We start from the raw sequence: 15,907 nt of genomic DNA, 5'->3' as shown, positions 1-15,907 counted from the left end.
CAAGGTTTTATGAGATAGATGCTTGTAAACCAGACTGCTTGCAGCAGCTCCCTTTTACCTTAACGTTAAACTCAAACTAGAACATAAACCTGCCACTTCATGTTTGGTGTTAGTATAGTGTTTTTTTAAAAATCAATTATGAAAGTAATTCAAGTTTTTTTAAAAAACCAATTAAACCTCCAATTCAGCTGATGAGGCTTTTTAAAATAATTGTTTATAAAGCTCCTAATTTTGCAGTGTGAGAAAGTAGAAGGATGTGCAATTAAAGAGGGGCAGACAGTGGACTAGGTAGAGAGGGAGACTCTTTCAGAATCACAATGGGGTACCCCTCTATTTCTTTACTGCTGGAACAAAACAGTTATACTAATATAAAGATGAATGCTTCATGTTCCAAAATTATGGACGAGTTATAGTTCCTGATCGATCATTTTCCTAGCTTTGGTTTCAGATCACAAGTTGTCCTTTTTCTTTTGCCCTGACAGGCAAATCATAGTGAGCAGGGCAGCAGGGCTTATCACTAAGTGTCATTGTGTTAGACTTGTATACAAACATAATATATTTGGAATTTTTCTGATTGTAACTCTTCTGTCTCCATTCCATAACAGTGAGAAAACCCTCTGCCTGTACTGTTGGTGAATTTCTGCCAAAGAAAGATAACTGTGTCTCCTATTTCCTTTGTGGCTACAATTATGAACTCCAGGAAAAGCAGTGTGAGATGGGGAAAGTCTTCAGTCCTACCAGAAAACAGTGTGTCCAAAAGTATGGTCTTCAGGATGATTGCAGTCAAGGTGAATATGAATTATGCCTGATTCCTCCAAAGCCAATGTTGGCTTTAAATTCTGTTGTCATCAAAAATGGTATCTATATTAAAACAGTGGATTCTTACTACTGGGTATATGTGTGTGTGTGTGTCGATATAGGTATATGGGTGGGTATGTGTATATAAATATATACAGTGTGACCCCGCTATAACACAGTAGTTGGGAGCCATAAAACCCGACCGCATTATATACAGAACCATGTTATATGCAACCAAGTCAGAGTTAGCCGAAGAAAATATACCCCTCCCCCAAACAAACAAAAATTGTGGGGGGGGGTGTCGGTAATAAACGTGAGCGGTAAAATACGTGCTTCATTGGCACAGTTACCGTCTTAAATTGATGCATATTAAATGAGAAATACACCTGTAGTGAAAACAGAGAAGACATAATATAATAGTTTACTTTATTTAGAGAACCATGAATTGGTACATATTCGTGAATCATGTTTATGTATAAATGTCTAATGTATAGCATGAATAGAGTATCAACACCGTGTACTCACCTGTGAACCTCATCATATACATTGAATCCACAATACAAGTGATTCCATCGAAAATATGCACACACAGGTTTAAAATATTCATTAATTTTGTAACAGGTCATATTGGTCTGAATTTAGTGGAAAAACATAGCACAATCACGTAACGAATGACGAAGCACATTTACTTTAAATTACGTTCCAAGTCGGTAAAAGTTAGTTTGCATTTTAAGCCGCCTTTGGCATAATCTTTTTCTCTACAAAAAGGAAACTTTCACAGCACAGTTAATGTGTTCCAGTCACGTTGGAAAATGCAAAAGTCCATTAGATTCCATCACTTTTATTTAAGTTTGGTACTGACTTCCTTTGAAGAAAAGTTCTTTGCTGTTATTGAAAGATTGTAGTCGGCTTTCTTTGATGAAGGGTGCCCATGCTATTGAAGTCACCGCTAAAGGACAATTTTGGAGAACCAAATGAATGCCCATTTCTTATTAGTGCAGAAAACCAGATGTATTTCAGTAACCAGCTGCCAGTGGTTGATAACATTTTTCATTATCTTCCTTCAGTCAGATGAGCAAGAAAGTTTGTGCCTTATTATCCAGTTGCTTTGGAACTCGTTATGTATCCACTTACAGCAGGGCACTGGTGTAGATGGACACATCAGTGATGCTGTGCTTTTGAAGAGAAATATGCATATATAATATTGATGGAAGAGTCAGATGTGTGAGAGAACTTGTGCCTTATCATCAACATTGCTTTGAAACTCATTATGCAATTCACTTACATCTGGGCAATACTTTTTAAGAGTACATGTATAATATAGATGGAAGAGCCTGATAGCTGATTGTCAAAAGTCCATCATTATATTGAAAAGATATGAAGTCCTCCATTCCTAGTCTGTTATGCACATTAACGTGTTGTTAGAGTTGTTGTATGTTCTGTGCTAAATTTTTAATGTACTTTTATAAAAATAAGATGTTAAGTGATTTGAATGCAAGGATTCTACAACATTATGGGGAGTAGTTATATCCCCTGAGTGCCTGCTCTCCAAACTTTGGTTTCCCAGCATGTGTTACTGCTTTTTATGGCCCTGACTTGCCATTATAGTTAGTACGATAAATTAAATCCACTCATTTCTAATAGTTATAGTTTTTTTTTCTTGGTGAATGTAAACGTGGAGGATATTTGCTTGCAACAAGTGATAAATATATATATTTAATCAAGTGGGTAAATATACTTAAGTTTCTCACCCACGAGATTAAATGTATCTGTTATTCACTTGTAGCAAGCAGATTTTCTTTCTATTTTATGCTGAAACTTATTATTGGCTGGCAAGATGTTCTATACAACAGATTGAAGTACCTGATTTCTTACTGGATTCCACGTGATATCAGTAGTTTGCCATTTATGTTTTTGTGTATTGTTTGGGATCATACTCAGTTGCATAATTCTCCTAGCAAGTTCCAAGTAAATTTTAGCACAAAATCTTCCCCTTATTGGATTTGAACTCACCTTGCCATTACTGGGAGTCAGCCATATTTACCTTTCAGCCACATAAGCATCAAAGAATGACTTCAGATTTCATGGTTATCTGGTTATCGATGCAGCAGTGAAATGTTTTTAACGTATTTCACTCCATTGAATTATTGTAAGTATTTTGCTTGGAAATCCAGTAATTCATGGCCTAACAAAAAATAAATTGCTGTAATCATTATATTATACAGTAATCTGAATTTTCTGACTGTAATCTCTTTACTATTGCAGTGACAAAACCATCCCACTGTACACCTGGTGAGTTACTGCCTAAGGAAGATGACTGTAGCTCTTATTTTGTTTGTGGCTACAACTATGAACTCCAGGAGAAACAGTGCCAGACAGGGAAAGTCTTCAGTCCTACCAGAAAACAGTGTGTCCAGAAGTATAGTCTTCAAGATGATTGCAGTCAAGGTGAATATCATTTTTGCTTTTAGCCTCCAAAGTCAATGGAAGACTGCTGAGACTTCAGTTATGAAAAATAGTGTCCATTTCTAGTAATAGAATCATACTACATGTACTCTGTAGTTATGTATGTCAAGACACAAGACAAATTGTCATGCTTACAGAAAAAAATTGTGCCTAATATGGTTATCTGCCCTGTTGATCTCACAATTAGTGGTATTGCTGCAACAAAGTAGATATATTTCAGAAATTTCAGAAAAAAGTTCCCCTGATGGGTAGATTTGTGTGCTAATGATCCAGTTACCTTGGAACTTCATTATGTTGTGTACACACAGTTGATCTTCATGTATTTACCCTAGACAATGATGCTATGCTATTTTTTGAGATCCATACTCATTCAACAGATTGATAGGTGTTGATACCAGAATTTCAAATGTGCTAGTGAATGGAACTCATCCAAATGAGAAATTTATTTTAGTGTGTTGAAAAGCTGTATATAATATGGTTCCATATACAGTTGGCTTCTCAAACAGTGCCTAAATAAAGTAAGCCTTTAGTTGGATAAACTATATTCGAAAATGAGATTTACTCATGTTTGATTCCATTGACCCAATATACATTCAGTATTAAATAAAATTATCCTCTGTCCTGAGTTGTCTTTATAAGACCTCCTTCACTTGCTAAAAAGTTACATGGCTTTGTGGAATTAGTAAAACTGAATGAAGGGCATTGTGAGTTATTAAATTGTTAAAATAAATTAGTGAGGGTAAATCCTTAATCCCATTATTTTATGTTATCATGTATTAAAAATATATCTAATTCATAAATAATATGTTTGTAACTTTGTTAATTTTGATAATGGTTATAACACACTTGTTGCTTTTGCATAGCTGGTATTTTTCTGAGAAGAAAATACCCCGACTATATGACAAAAATTCACCTTTCCATCAGGGTTAACGAGAATATTCCAGAACACTGGACCACCTCAGGAACACTTGGCACATTCTTTCACATGCATACTGTCCCATCATTCTTTTCTCGGTCTGTCCACATTGTTTATATCATCAAAGACTTGCCATTGGTCATCAGGCATATTTTCTATTTCTTTGTGTGCATATTTTTCGTAAATGTTATGATTATACTCCTGATCAAGTTTTATCCCAGTTAATTTAAGCCATCTTGCGAGTTATCATTTGCTCTGTATATTTATTTAGGCTTGGCATTTTTTAAATATGTTTTGCCCCTTGGTTGTGCATTTACTAGCCAAGGACAAGTGTTTATTTTCTTTATTGTTAAATATAGTGCTGTCTGCAGACTTGCCTTTATTCGTTTTTATTCTTCATTGCAAATCATCTTATTCACATTACCTGTAGCGTAAATTGTTTTATTTTTATTTAATCAGGTCACATGCTATTTTTTACCTTCACATATCACATGCTCAGTTATCAAACACAGGTTCTTTTCAGTATTATTTTCAAACAACTTTACTTCACTTTTTCCAGTATTATTAGCAGCTGTAACCTACTGGTTTCTTGCTAATTTAGTAGTCCATTGCTTTCAATAAGCCTGGCTGACTTGATTATCTTGTATTTTTCTGTACTGAGCTTATGATTACTTATTTTTGCATTTTTACTTCTGAAAACACCCATGTAAGGTGACCTTTTACTGAAATTATTTTCTTAGCATAGACTTAGTCCACACAGTACTGTATTTACCGTGTATGTTGGGATACCATATTTGTTGGGACACCATACATTTTTTTTAAAAGTAATTTTTTGTGCACTGTATGTTCTGGGACACATTGTTTTTTTCGAGTCATAAGCTGTGGGACACCTTTTAAATCATTCAAAAATTACATGTCGGAAAATGCACTCAGATGTAAATTTTATTAAAGAAAACTTTAAAAAAGAAAACGCTGTGAGTGTTGTTTGTTTACATTTTTCTTCCTAGATGCAAATTTGCTGAGAACAAGAGCTCAGGTATGAATGAATTGTTTGTGCATATGAGAATGAGTTCAACTTTTTCTGTTCTAATTTATGCTTCAAAAAAGTTTTTTTTATATTAAATGTCAAGAGGTGTTTGCCGTTCATGCTCATTACATGATTTATTTTGGCAGAATAAGTATTGATGAGCATAGTATAAACTATTTGCTGTAATTACGTAAAAATATATTCAGAGAGAGAGATATATACTGGTAGATAGTGATGGTACAGAGCGATTGATAAACATATTAATTCCGAAACCAAACATCTTTTATTTACACAGTAGTGATATCTGACATATTCCAAGTACTGCTGAACAAACTTGAATGCCACTAATATATTTAATTTAAATCCTTCAGTCTGTCCACATTCTTAATTGCCCACTCAACCTCCTCAGGCTCAAATCCATCAAATTCGTCCTCTTCACTGTCGCTGCCATCACATTCATTATCTCTTATGATATTGTCCTTACATCCATTCAAGTTAATGTTAATACCACAAACTTTAAATGACTTTTGGATCAGATCTGGCTTGTCCCGAAGCGATTCAACTGTATTCACAATCCAGTCCACAAATGTTTGTTTATCTGCACTCTTAATACGAGATGTGTTGTCAGTTTCCTTGGAAAGGCCGTCTGCTGCTTTACGAATAAAATTTGTCCAGCTTTTCCTCATGTTGGACTTGACTGGTTTATTTACACTGATGTCTAGTGGCTGTAGCTTGGAGGTGCATCCACCCGGAATAACCGCAGTCATCGTGTTACCCCTTCTCAAAGCCTGTTTTACAGCATCTGTAATATGTGCCCCTAATGAATCCATCACTAAAAGAGATTGTACCTTTCCTGTATACTTGAGATATATCTCTTTAATCCACTGCAGCATCACCTCATCAACCCAACCCTTCTCCTGCACATGTACGATCCATCCTTTTGGTACTGAATATCTTTTAGCTCCCTCATCCCAGTGAAAACTGGTAGAAAGAAATCTAAGTTGGCTTCCCCATGTCGGCCCACTTTGTGTACATATGTATAGTTATAAAAAGATCTCCAAGCTAAAAGAAATCCAAAGTCTGCTTCCGGGGTCAGCTTGCTTTGTAATAAATTAACCTTTGTATTTGATATCCTACTGGTAGGTTCAAACAATAAGTTTATGGCTGTTATAAGGTGTGTTTATTCAACACATGGGCTTTCATTTATATGCCATCTGTAGTCATAATTGACACAAACAGGTTTCAAGTTCTTCAGTGTAAATAGTATACACAGCATTAACTTGCTTTAATAATACTTTTTGTAACCCATGGAATAAAAAAGATTGTCATTTGTACTCACAGTGAATGTATTTCTAATAATGATTTTAGTTTGTGAGATACTGTCATATTGTTACCCTGGATATAATACACTCTTGGTTATTTTGTACCTTACACCATGTCAGGCATGAATGGCAGGTGCTTTTGAGCAATGAGATTGATAATTCTCTCTCTCTCTCTCACATTCGTATGTGATTTTGCAGGATCCATTTTTTATTCTCATGACATTCAAACCTTTGAGGACAAGCAAACATGATTAGTTTCTCAATATTCATGTCAATGACCAATGTGTTGTGTTGTCTGATGAAAGTTATAACACTATGCATGCAGGTGCTACATATATGGAGTTCTTTAATAAAATGCTAATGTCGACCAAAAAAGTGAATAAATGATAACAGTACAAGGTTAGTTTCTTTCATTTTATTATCAAATAAGCATTTTATTTATGTTTTATTGTAACGTGCAGTGTGGCCGGTTGCGGTGTGTGTGTGTGCAAATTGAACACTATTTCATTTCTTAAGTCTTGGGACACATGATATAGGTTTTTAAAAAATTCAACATAAGTTCTGGGACACACAAAAAAAAGAATTATTTTTTCATGTCCCAACATATGTGGTAAATACAGTACATTGTGTTTACTTTTAGTTGCATATAGGTTTTTTTAAATAAAAATCATCTTTTCAGCTTTATTTTACAGGAACAATGTCTAAGCAGGGTTTGGATAGCTGTATCACAGGAAATCCCCAAGGGACACATCCCCCACTTGCTTATCATGCACACACTGAAAGGGATAATCGGTTTGCTTACTTTCCCAACTTTAAAGATTCCCCAAGGTCTACACAAAGTCAGGTACTCCACAGCTGTTTTTGATTGCCTCTCTGTGGTCTCATTAATCATGGTTGCCCAATCTGCTGGTGGACCATCTCAGGACTTACCTCAGATGAGGGACCTCCAGTCACAACACGGGGGCTCTGTTCTCCACAACAGTCCACAGATTCTGCACTTTCATGCCTGGCTCATCTCGAATGATCTCTCTGCTAAAATAGAGTGCTTTTATCAAAGTTGCAAAGGGCATAATTTGCTCCAGGAGAAGATCAAAATCTAAGGTGTATACTGCCAATGGACACTCTTATTTGTTTGTTGTAGTAGAAAACATCTCAATCCTAGCTATCCCTCTATTTTCTTCTCATTGATTTAAAAGAGAAACAATGGTCAGTCTCTACTATTAAGGGCTATCAAACAGCCGTTCCCAACACTTAAACTTTCAAAAGGTCTGTCCATTGGGACTGATTCTCACTTTGTAGAAATGATCAGGTATTTCAAGCTACAAAGACCTCTGTCATGATCTCAAATGCCTAAAATGAAATTTTCTCGTCTCTTATGGTCTCTTAATAAACCACAGCATGAACCTTTGGGTGAAACAGCCATTGAGAACCTTATTCTCAGTATGGTTTTCTTGCGTAAGTTAGTATCTACAAGATGAAGGAGCAAAATTCATGCCCTACCCATAGAGTGGGGCTGTATCTGGTTCATTGGGAATTATGAGTTAGTTTCTCTACTTTGCTAGCCAGGTCTTTCTTCAGCAAAAAGCCAGCGTCCATCAGTTGCTCCCCTCCTGATTCCCAGCCTCAGCCATACTGTACAGGAGATGATGAAGACAGACTTTTATGTCAAGTTAGGGCTTCACATTTTTATTTTCCATCATCTAAAGGGAAAAGAAAGGGTAGGAAGAATATTTTCCATTAAAGGTTCAACTGATATTTCAGCTGAATCCATAAATTCTAAGTGGATTGCATTAACTGTCAAGAGAGTCTTGTGGACTGCATTAACTGTCAAGAGAGGGCATTTTCTCACTGGTCACAATTGTTGTCACTCAAAAAGTGATCCATATGATTCCATTTTGCAGTATTTTCATACTCTGCAATGAGGATGAGTATTCCTTGTGTTTATTTTTAATTCAACAGTTGTGGGATCACAGCTCCCCACCTAACAGACAAATTCAGCTATGCAATAGCAACAGGTAAGGTATTACTGATATTAAAATGTAATTTTTAGGGAGGAAGGAGGTGTAAAACTAATTTTAATGATGTAATACTTCTCTTTTGCTATTGTGGGTTCCTCCTTCCTCCCCACATAGTTGTCCCACTAAGTTAGTCCGCTCCCTAAAAAAATGAAGTACACATGGCAAGTGTGTGGTGTCCTGAAGACAATCCAATGTTCTGAATTTTCTGATTAACCCTCATGGCAGGATGAATTTCTTTTCATGCAGTCAGGTATTTTCCCCCTGGAAAAGTAACAGCTATGCAATAGTAACAAGTATTACATCATTAAACTTAGTTTCACCCACTCACCCACCCCCAAACAAATACACCACTCCCTCGATAACTCGCAAACCTGCTTATAATGTGGGGGCCAGCATGAATCCCATTTTTTAAATCAGTAAATACCAAAATAATTTATCCTATTTGTTGAACTTGAAGTAAATCATGATCAAAATTGGTAACGGAAACTTTGATGTATCGCTCATTTTATCGTCGAAAACAATAGATAGCACCTGGAAATTTTAATCAGCACTATGAAATGTCAAATTTAAAAATAGGTCATACAGTTTTTTACATTTTCTTTCCAAACGACATTCCTAGTACACCACAATTAACAATATCTAAGGAAATTTTGATCAATGCAAATAATATTCACTCCAAGTGGAGACAGTACTTTCATAAATAAATACAAATTAAATCATTTTTTATCAATTTAAATTTGTGTTCTAGTTCTATCTTTTAGTTCCTTTTAAGTGTAATTGTCATAAATGCAACGTGTCCTCTTGTAATTAAATGTAAAATGCATCAATCTACTGTAACAGCTATGTCCACGAGCATTTCTCTGAGAACCTAATTAAGTGCCGACCATGTTTTTTATGGTCCTTGCTTGCATATTGAAATTCTGAGTTTGTAAAATTAGGTAATATTAATTAAAGGTAATTTTGTTACTGTTAAAAATGTTAAAATGATATATCTTAAGGAGTTAGGCAAAGTTTAATCCAATCATTATCTTGTATGCAGTGTTAATGATCATTCTAATATTTAGATAATATGTTTATCAGGTTGGTAATAATTCACTTATCCCCAACAGAATATGTTTAATGTTGGAATTGTTTTGTTTTTTTTTTGATTAAAGGAAGTTTAATCCAGTTGTTAGGCTGTATATAGTGTTGATAGTTATTGCTAATCAATAGATAATATGTTTGTAAACTTGATAAAATTCATGTGCCCAACACGATTTCTTTTTGGTGATAAAAGAAAGTCTAAATGTGAATACTTTTGATATGCAAATTTTTTCATTGTTTTTTGTTTTTATTTTCCCAAACTAGGTTTTAGCTTTATCATAGCACTCTGCATTTGAAAGATAGCTGTGCATTTTGATGCTCAAGGTATTATGATATACATGTCATTAGGAAAAGACACCCAATCAGAACATATCCTTAAAATTCATAAAGTAGTATTTATACAACCAGAAGATGTTGTGTCTCAAGATGATATAGTTCTTTTATGAAGTTATGTTGTATATTGTGTGTTATCATTTGGTTGTCCTCTGCATTACGTTATTAAAGACTGATGCTGTTCATCCAAATTTGGCATGCAGTTATTATTGATGAGAGCATGAATGAGTTTGGTTTCCAGCATTGCAGGACATGATTTGCAGGAGTTGTGCTTCTTTATTTTCCATCATTCAAATTTTATTTATTGCTACATTGTTTTATGAATGATCCCAGCATTGCAGCAATGTTTTACATAGAATCCGTGCATTAAATCAAATTTTTCATGTTACTTTATATTGAAGAATTGTTCATGAGCTTGATTTCCAGCTTTCCATAATGTTATTTGGAGTAGATATCTGGCCCATCATACTTTCCATCCCTGCTCTTGCAGCATAACTTATAAATGCTATATTTCATTTAGATTTTTTTATCATGCACTTTTATATTAATATGATCTTGAATGATTTATATTCCACCATTCCTTGACATCTTGTGGAGGAGTTATGACCCCTGATTGCTCATTTAGCTTACTTTTAGCTTCCTTTTTTACCAGCACAAATTGTTTTCTTTATAGTCCTGACTATAGCAAATCATAGTGGGTGGGGCAATTTGGAATCCAGTCATCACTGAGGCCTTTAGTTATCATCTTGGTAGACAATGAAGATACTAATGCAAATGAATTTTCCATCTTTAATCTGTTATCTCGCTGTTGTAGCAGTGAATAAACCCTCACCCTGCACTCCTGGTGAATTTCTGCCTAAGAAAGACAACTGCAGCTCCTATTTCCTTTGTGGCTACAATTATGAACTCCAGGAGAAACAGTGCCAGACAGGGAAAGTCTTCAGTCCTACCAGAAAACAGTGCGTCCAGAAGTATGGTCTTCAAGATGATTGCAGTCAAGGTGAATACAATTGTTTGCTTTTAGTATCCAAAACCTATGTTAGGCTGTATATTCTTCAGTTACCAAAACTGTTGTTTTTGACAACTGAAATTTATTACTGTATTGGGTACATATGTTCATCAAGGGACAAAGCATACTTTTAGTGCTTTGAGAAATAAATAATTAAACATTGTACTATAGTTGGACACAGTGTTCAGCATGTGCAGATTGATGGAATCAAAATAAAAGAACAAAAACTTCATAGAAACTTGTCTTTATACAGTAAAACCTCAAAACTGAAAATTGTTGATATCCCACCCACCCCAAGCAAAAAATTAATTTTGAGAGGTTTAGGGTTTACTTAAGTTTGCTGATATGAAGAAATATGTCTTTTTCAAAGCATTTTTGCGATGAGACAGAGAGAGAAATTATAATATTAAAGGATTGTGATTGGAATGTTTTGGTCCACACTTGGCTAAACCATTGCCACACAGGATCATTCAATTGTCTGATTTGTAAGTATTGTTGAAACAATGCTCATTGGCATCACAGTTGTTTTCAAATTCATTCTTGTATAACTTCATTTTTATTGAAATATCAGAAACTCTAGATGTTCCTATGCCAATGTTTTTCTGTAATTTCTTCTGCATAGGTTCTGGCACATATTCATACTCATTGATCAGTCTAATTATATTGTGTAAGAATAGTCCAATCCCATAATGTTTTGTTGTCGTTCTGACATCTTGATATGTGAATGAAGACAAATAACAGTCATAACTACATAAATTCATGTACAAAATGATTTTACCCCGTTGAAAATGAGTTGAGTGAATCTTGCTTTTAAAGCACTATTTTGTCAGTCTCCATTAGCAAAGCATAGAAAACAAGGCCACATGCCTGATTAATAATGCCCTGGTATTTAATTAAAACAAGGAAACAAAATCATTCTATTGATCATGTATGCAAGTGAATAACTTTGATCACATTTAGATGATAGGCACATAAACATGATCTTTCTTAAATGATTTACCTACAAGCATTTAGTTATTAATAATTCACCTTAAAATAAGGTTCTGTTTTATCATGCAAGGATTTCATACTGTTATATTCTCAGCCCTAATCTGATTCTGCATGCATCAAGTATTGCTTTAACCTCTCAAACTCATGGATTATCTTCCTGGTCTGTCTCACAGGTAAGCCTACTTCATTGCTAGAGTTGGCACAGATCATTGCCAGGTGTCGTTGGCAAAGATGGTTTTGGCAAATTCAACAACAGTGAACTCCTACTAAGGAAATGTGTTGAATATGACCTAATAATCACCAAAACAATCTTCTGCCTGATGAATGTCTTGGATGTATCTAAGCTCCAAGCACTGGCATCTTACTGACAGGAGAGGAGATAGTCGGGATGCCTGAACGATGAAGGCCATGAGAATTGCAGATTGATGGACTGTGACCTCAGGCTCATAATCTCAGATTTGTTTCAGTATTTGGATCTGAGGGTTTTCAGGTTGCTGAGGAAAAATTATGATAATTAAGAAGGAAAAATTAGGACCTCAAAAATGTTTTGGTGTTGAAGGGATTCCAGTATACTGAAGTTTCAGTTTTGAGTTTTGCTGTGTATTGAAATAACTGTTTCAGGTATACAACAAAACACATCATGACTAAATCTGGATACATATATCACATCTTGTTCGAATTACATTAGATCACACTTGACTCATTTGGCCTCATGAGATCTTTGTAATAGGATAGACCTGAATGGATCCTTGGATCAAATGACAACACAATATAATATGATGAAAGATGGAAATTTATGAAATGAATTAATAAATATATATATATATATATATATATATATATATATATATATATATATATATATATATATATATATATATATATATATATATATATATATATATATATATATATATATATATATATATATATATTCTACAAATACAGTGATTCTTTCAGGCTCTAAATTTACATCTCATTCAGTTACTTTATGCAAACATTCACAGATAGGAAAACAAAAAAAGTTATTCATACATTCAAATGTATGGTGCTAAGATTCATATATCTCACATAATGAAAGTGAGATTCAAATAATGTCATTGAATGAAAATAAGATTCAAATAATCTCATGGAATGAAAATAAGATTCAAATCTCGTGGAACGAGAATAAGGTTTAAAAAAATCTCATGTAATGAAATTGAGATTCACATAATCTCACGTGATGAAAGTAAGATTCAAATAATCTCATATGTAATCAAAATTACTCAATTGTACTCAATTGAAACAACAATCAATTGAAACAAACATATGACTCGGTCATTTGTACAGGTGTATGATTCATAACTATTCGTAAAATTTGCAAATGTGTCCAACGACAAACCACACAGTTCTCCTGAATTCTTGTGTTGGCCCACACTTGTATCAGCCACACACACCCTTCATGGATCAACCATGTGCACAAGTTTACAAATTAGCGGTTTCACCTTCATATGGCCTTGATGGTTACGTCATCTTCCATGTCCATATAGACACACAGATGGCCAAACAGACAGCCTGACATACCTGCATGCACATACATACAGACAGCACACAGTTCTCATGAATTGGGTTGGCCCGCTTGTACTACCCACACCCACCCTTCATGGATCCACCAAGTGCACATTCAATATGTATAGACATACGTACAAACAGCCCTATGGTTATAGAGCAAAAATGGAGAATGTTCACTCCTTGAAAAGATCCAAAAGACCAGTGTGTCAGTTAGAAAAGTAACTTGCCTTAAATCTATAGGAGAGTGAGTATTAGTAAGGGTAAAATACCTGTGCATACCATGCTTTTAGTGTCTCTTGCCGCAAGCGATCTATGATAAGATGCATGCTAGTTCAGTCGCTTACCTAGATAAACAATTATCCACCCTAGGTAACGTACGCATGTGCAACAAAAATGATCAAATCATTCTAAGGCAAAACCAAGTTCTTTCTTGCCTTATTCTCTGACGGTCTGATGCCTTTCTGCTATCAAACCCTTGACCCAGTTCCAGCAGGCAGAACAGGTTTCACTGTTGATATTTACAATGTTTCTTCACTTGAATATATGGAACACTGTTGTGCCTTAGCAATTAAATTGCATTTAAGGTACATTATGCAATCTGCATACATTTAAACTTTGGCCTGCATGTACACACCCTAGCCAGTGATGCTAAATGAATTTGTTACAGATCTATATATGAACAATGTAGATGGTTAGGTCTTGATACTGGAGTTTCAGTTGTGCTTCCAAAAGTTGAACAGAAACAACTGAAAAGCTTATTTTAGCTTTACTATCAACTGCAAGTATTCATTATATATATATATATATATATATATATATATATATATATATATATATATATATATATATATATATATATATATATATATATATATATATATATATATATATATATATATTTGTAGTTAATTTCTTAGTCATTGACTGAATTTACTAGCTCTACAGTCAGATAAAGTGGATTCCAAAATGATACTGCTATTTCAACCTGCTGAACCCAATAACATTGTTTAGTGGTGGCCCTCATTTGATACTATGAACCACTGAATCCTATCAAAAAATAGACTTTGCACCAGCTTCAGACAAACAGATAATAATATAGTGGGTCAGTACCATTATTTAAGTTATAAAATACTTGGAGAAAATGAAAAAGCAGATTAACTTTTAATCAGTATAATGAAGCAGTAATTAATCTGATTGATTGCCTTGTAAGTTCTTTTCTTTCTACCTTACAATCTGTAAAAAAGGCTTTTCTGTTCTATTCATACATATTTTAAAAACTATTTATAAACTTATTCTTGTGATTTTATGCACTTTAAACTTAAGATCCATTTTAGACTTGTAATATATTTTTCTGATTTTATTGTTTTATTGAACTTTCAGCAATTTTAAAATTTGACTTCTTTTTCATTTTCAATAATGAAAATACATAATTATAAATATTAGTAATTCTTTTCTTTTAATTCAAGTAATGTTAACAAGAAAAATAATAAAATATGTAGAAATGCTGAAACAACCCAGTTACAAAATGACGTGTGTGCTCCAATGAACTTGTCCCCATCCCCGTCCCAAATTTCAGTAAACATATTATCATTTAATCATTTTTTTAAGGTGCATGGTAAAAAAGGATATATGAACTTGTAGTCTTTTTATGAGTCCAGGCTCTCAATTATTTGCATCATTTCTGTAACATAACTACAGTTAAATGATAAAGTAGCTTGTGCTCTGATGTGGGGAAATCATTTTTACTCTCAATTAAAATCACGGGATTCTACTGAGAGTGTGGGGTGTCTAAGGTCAAATTTAAAACAGTTTGTTTTACTCAGTTAAAATCGAGCATAGTTAAACAATATTAAAATGTACTTTATTCTTGTAATTCACTTCTAAAGATTCACAACTGAATTGTACAAAGATCAAATTATAAAAACAACATCAACAACAACAACATTTATTATTATTATTATTATTATTATTATAATTAATCTTTGTGGGGTAAAACAGCGCATAGAGGCAGTCCAGTTTCCATAACAGTAGCGTTTCACAACAATTATTTAAGTCAGTTTTAGAGGAAACACAAATGATGTTACTTAGATCAAGATGAAAAGAACATTAAGGTTTCCAGAATGCCATATGTTTGTCCAAAAACAATATGGTCGATGGCACAATGCCTCATGAGTAAATGACATCATATTTATAGCTTGCTAAACAATGCTAAATACATGATACACAAAGTAAAGTCATCATCATTTGTGTAATGTTGTCTTCATAGCAAAGGTAAAGGATCTCCATAACTGTGTAATAAAAAAATGACTTTGTTGATTTGGTTGATACTAATGAAAGGTGATGTGCTTTATTTTTGTCAAAGGGTTAAAATGATATTTCTATGATTTTAAGGAA

The 15,907-nt window shown here is 34.0% G+C and overlaps 1 protein-coding gene across 3 annotated transcripts in view; it reads left to right on the top strand.

Annotated features, from left to right (window-relative positions):
- LOC149807286 (chitin-binding domain protein cbd-1-like) overlaps positions 1-15,907 on the top strand; it is a 95,844-nt gene that overhangs the window by 52,149 nt on the left and 27,788 nt on the right. For 2 of the 3 annotated variants that reach the window (XM_089936323.1, XM_089936202.1), the window contains 3 exons: positions 606-788; positions 3,064-3,246; positions 10,778-10,963. In XM_089936323.1, coding sequence (XP_089792449.1) covers positions 606-788; positions 3,064-3,246; positions 10,778-10,963 — 552 coding nt within the window. The remainder of the gene's footprint in view (positions 1-605; positions 789-3,063; positions 3,247-10,777; positions 10,964-15,907) is intronic. The other variant, XM_089936260.1, reaches the window with a different exon arrangement.

Source organism: Sinohyriopsis cumingii, chromosome 1, assembly GCF_028554795.1.
Source record: "Sinohyriopsis cumingii isolate HCF-2022 chromosome 1, ASM2855479v2, whole genome shotgun sequence".
Taxonomy (NCBI): Eukaryota; Metazoa; Mollusca; class Bivalvia; order Unionida; family Unionidae; genus Sinohyriopsis; species Sinohyriopsis cumingii.
This window is presented reverse-complemented; position numbering and strand designations above follow the sequence as displayed.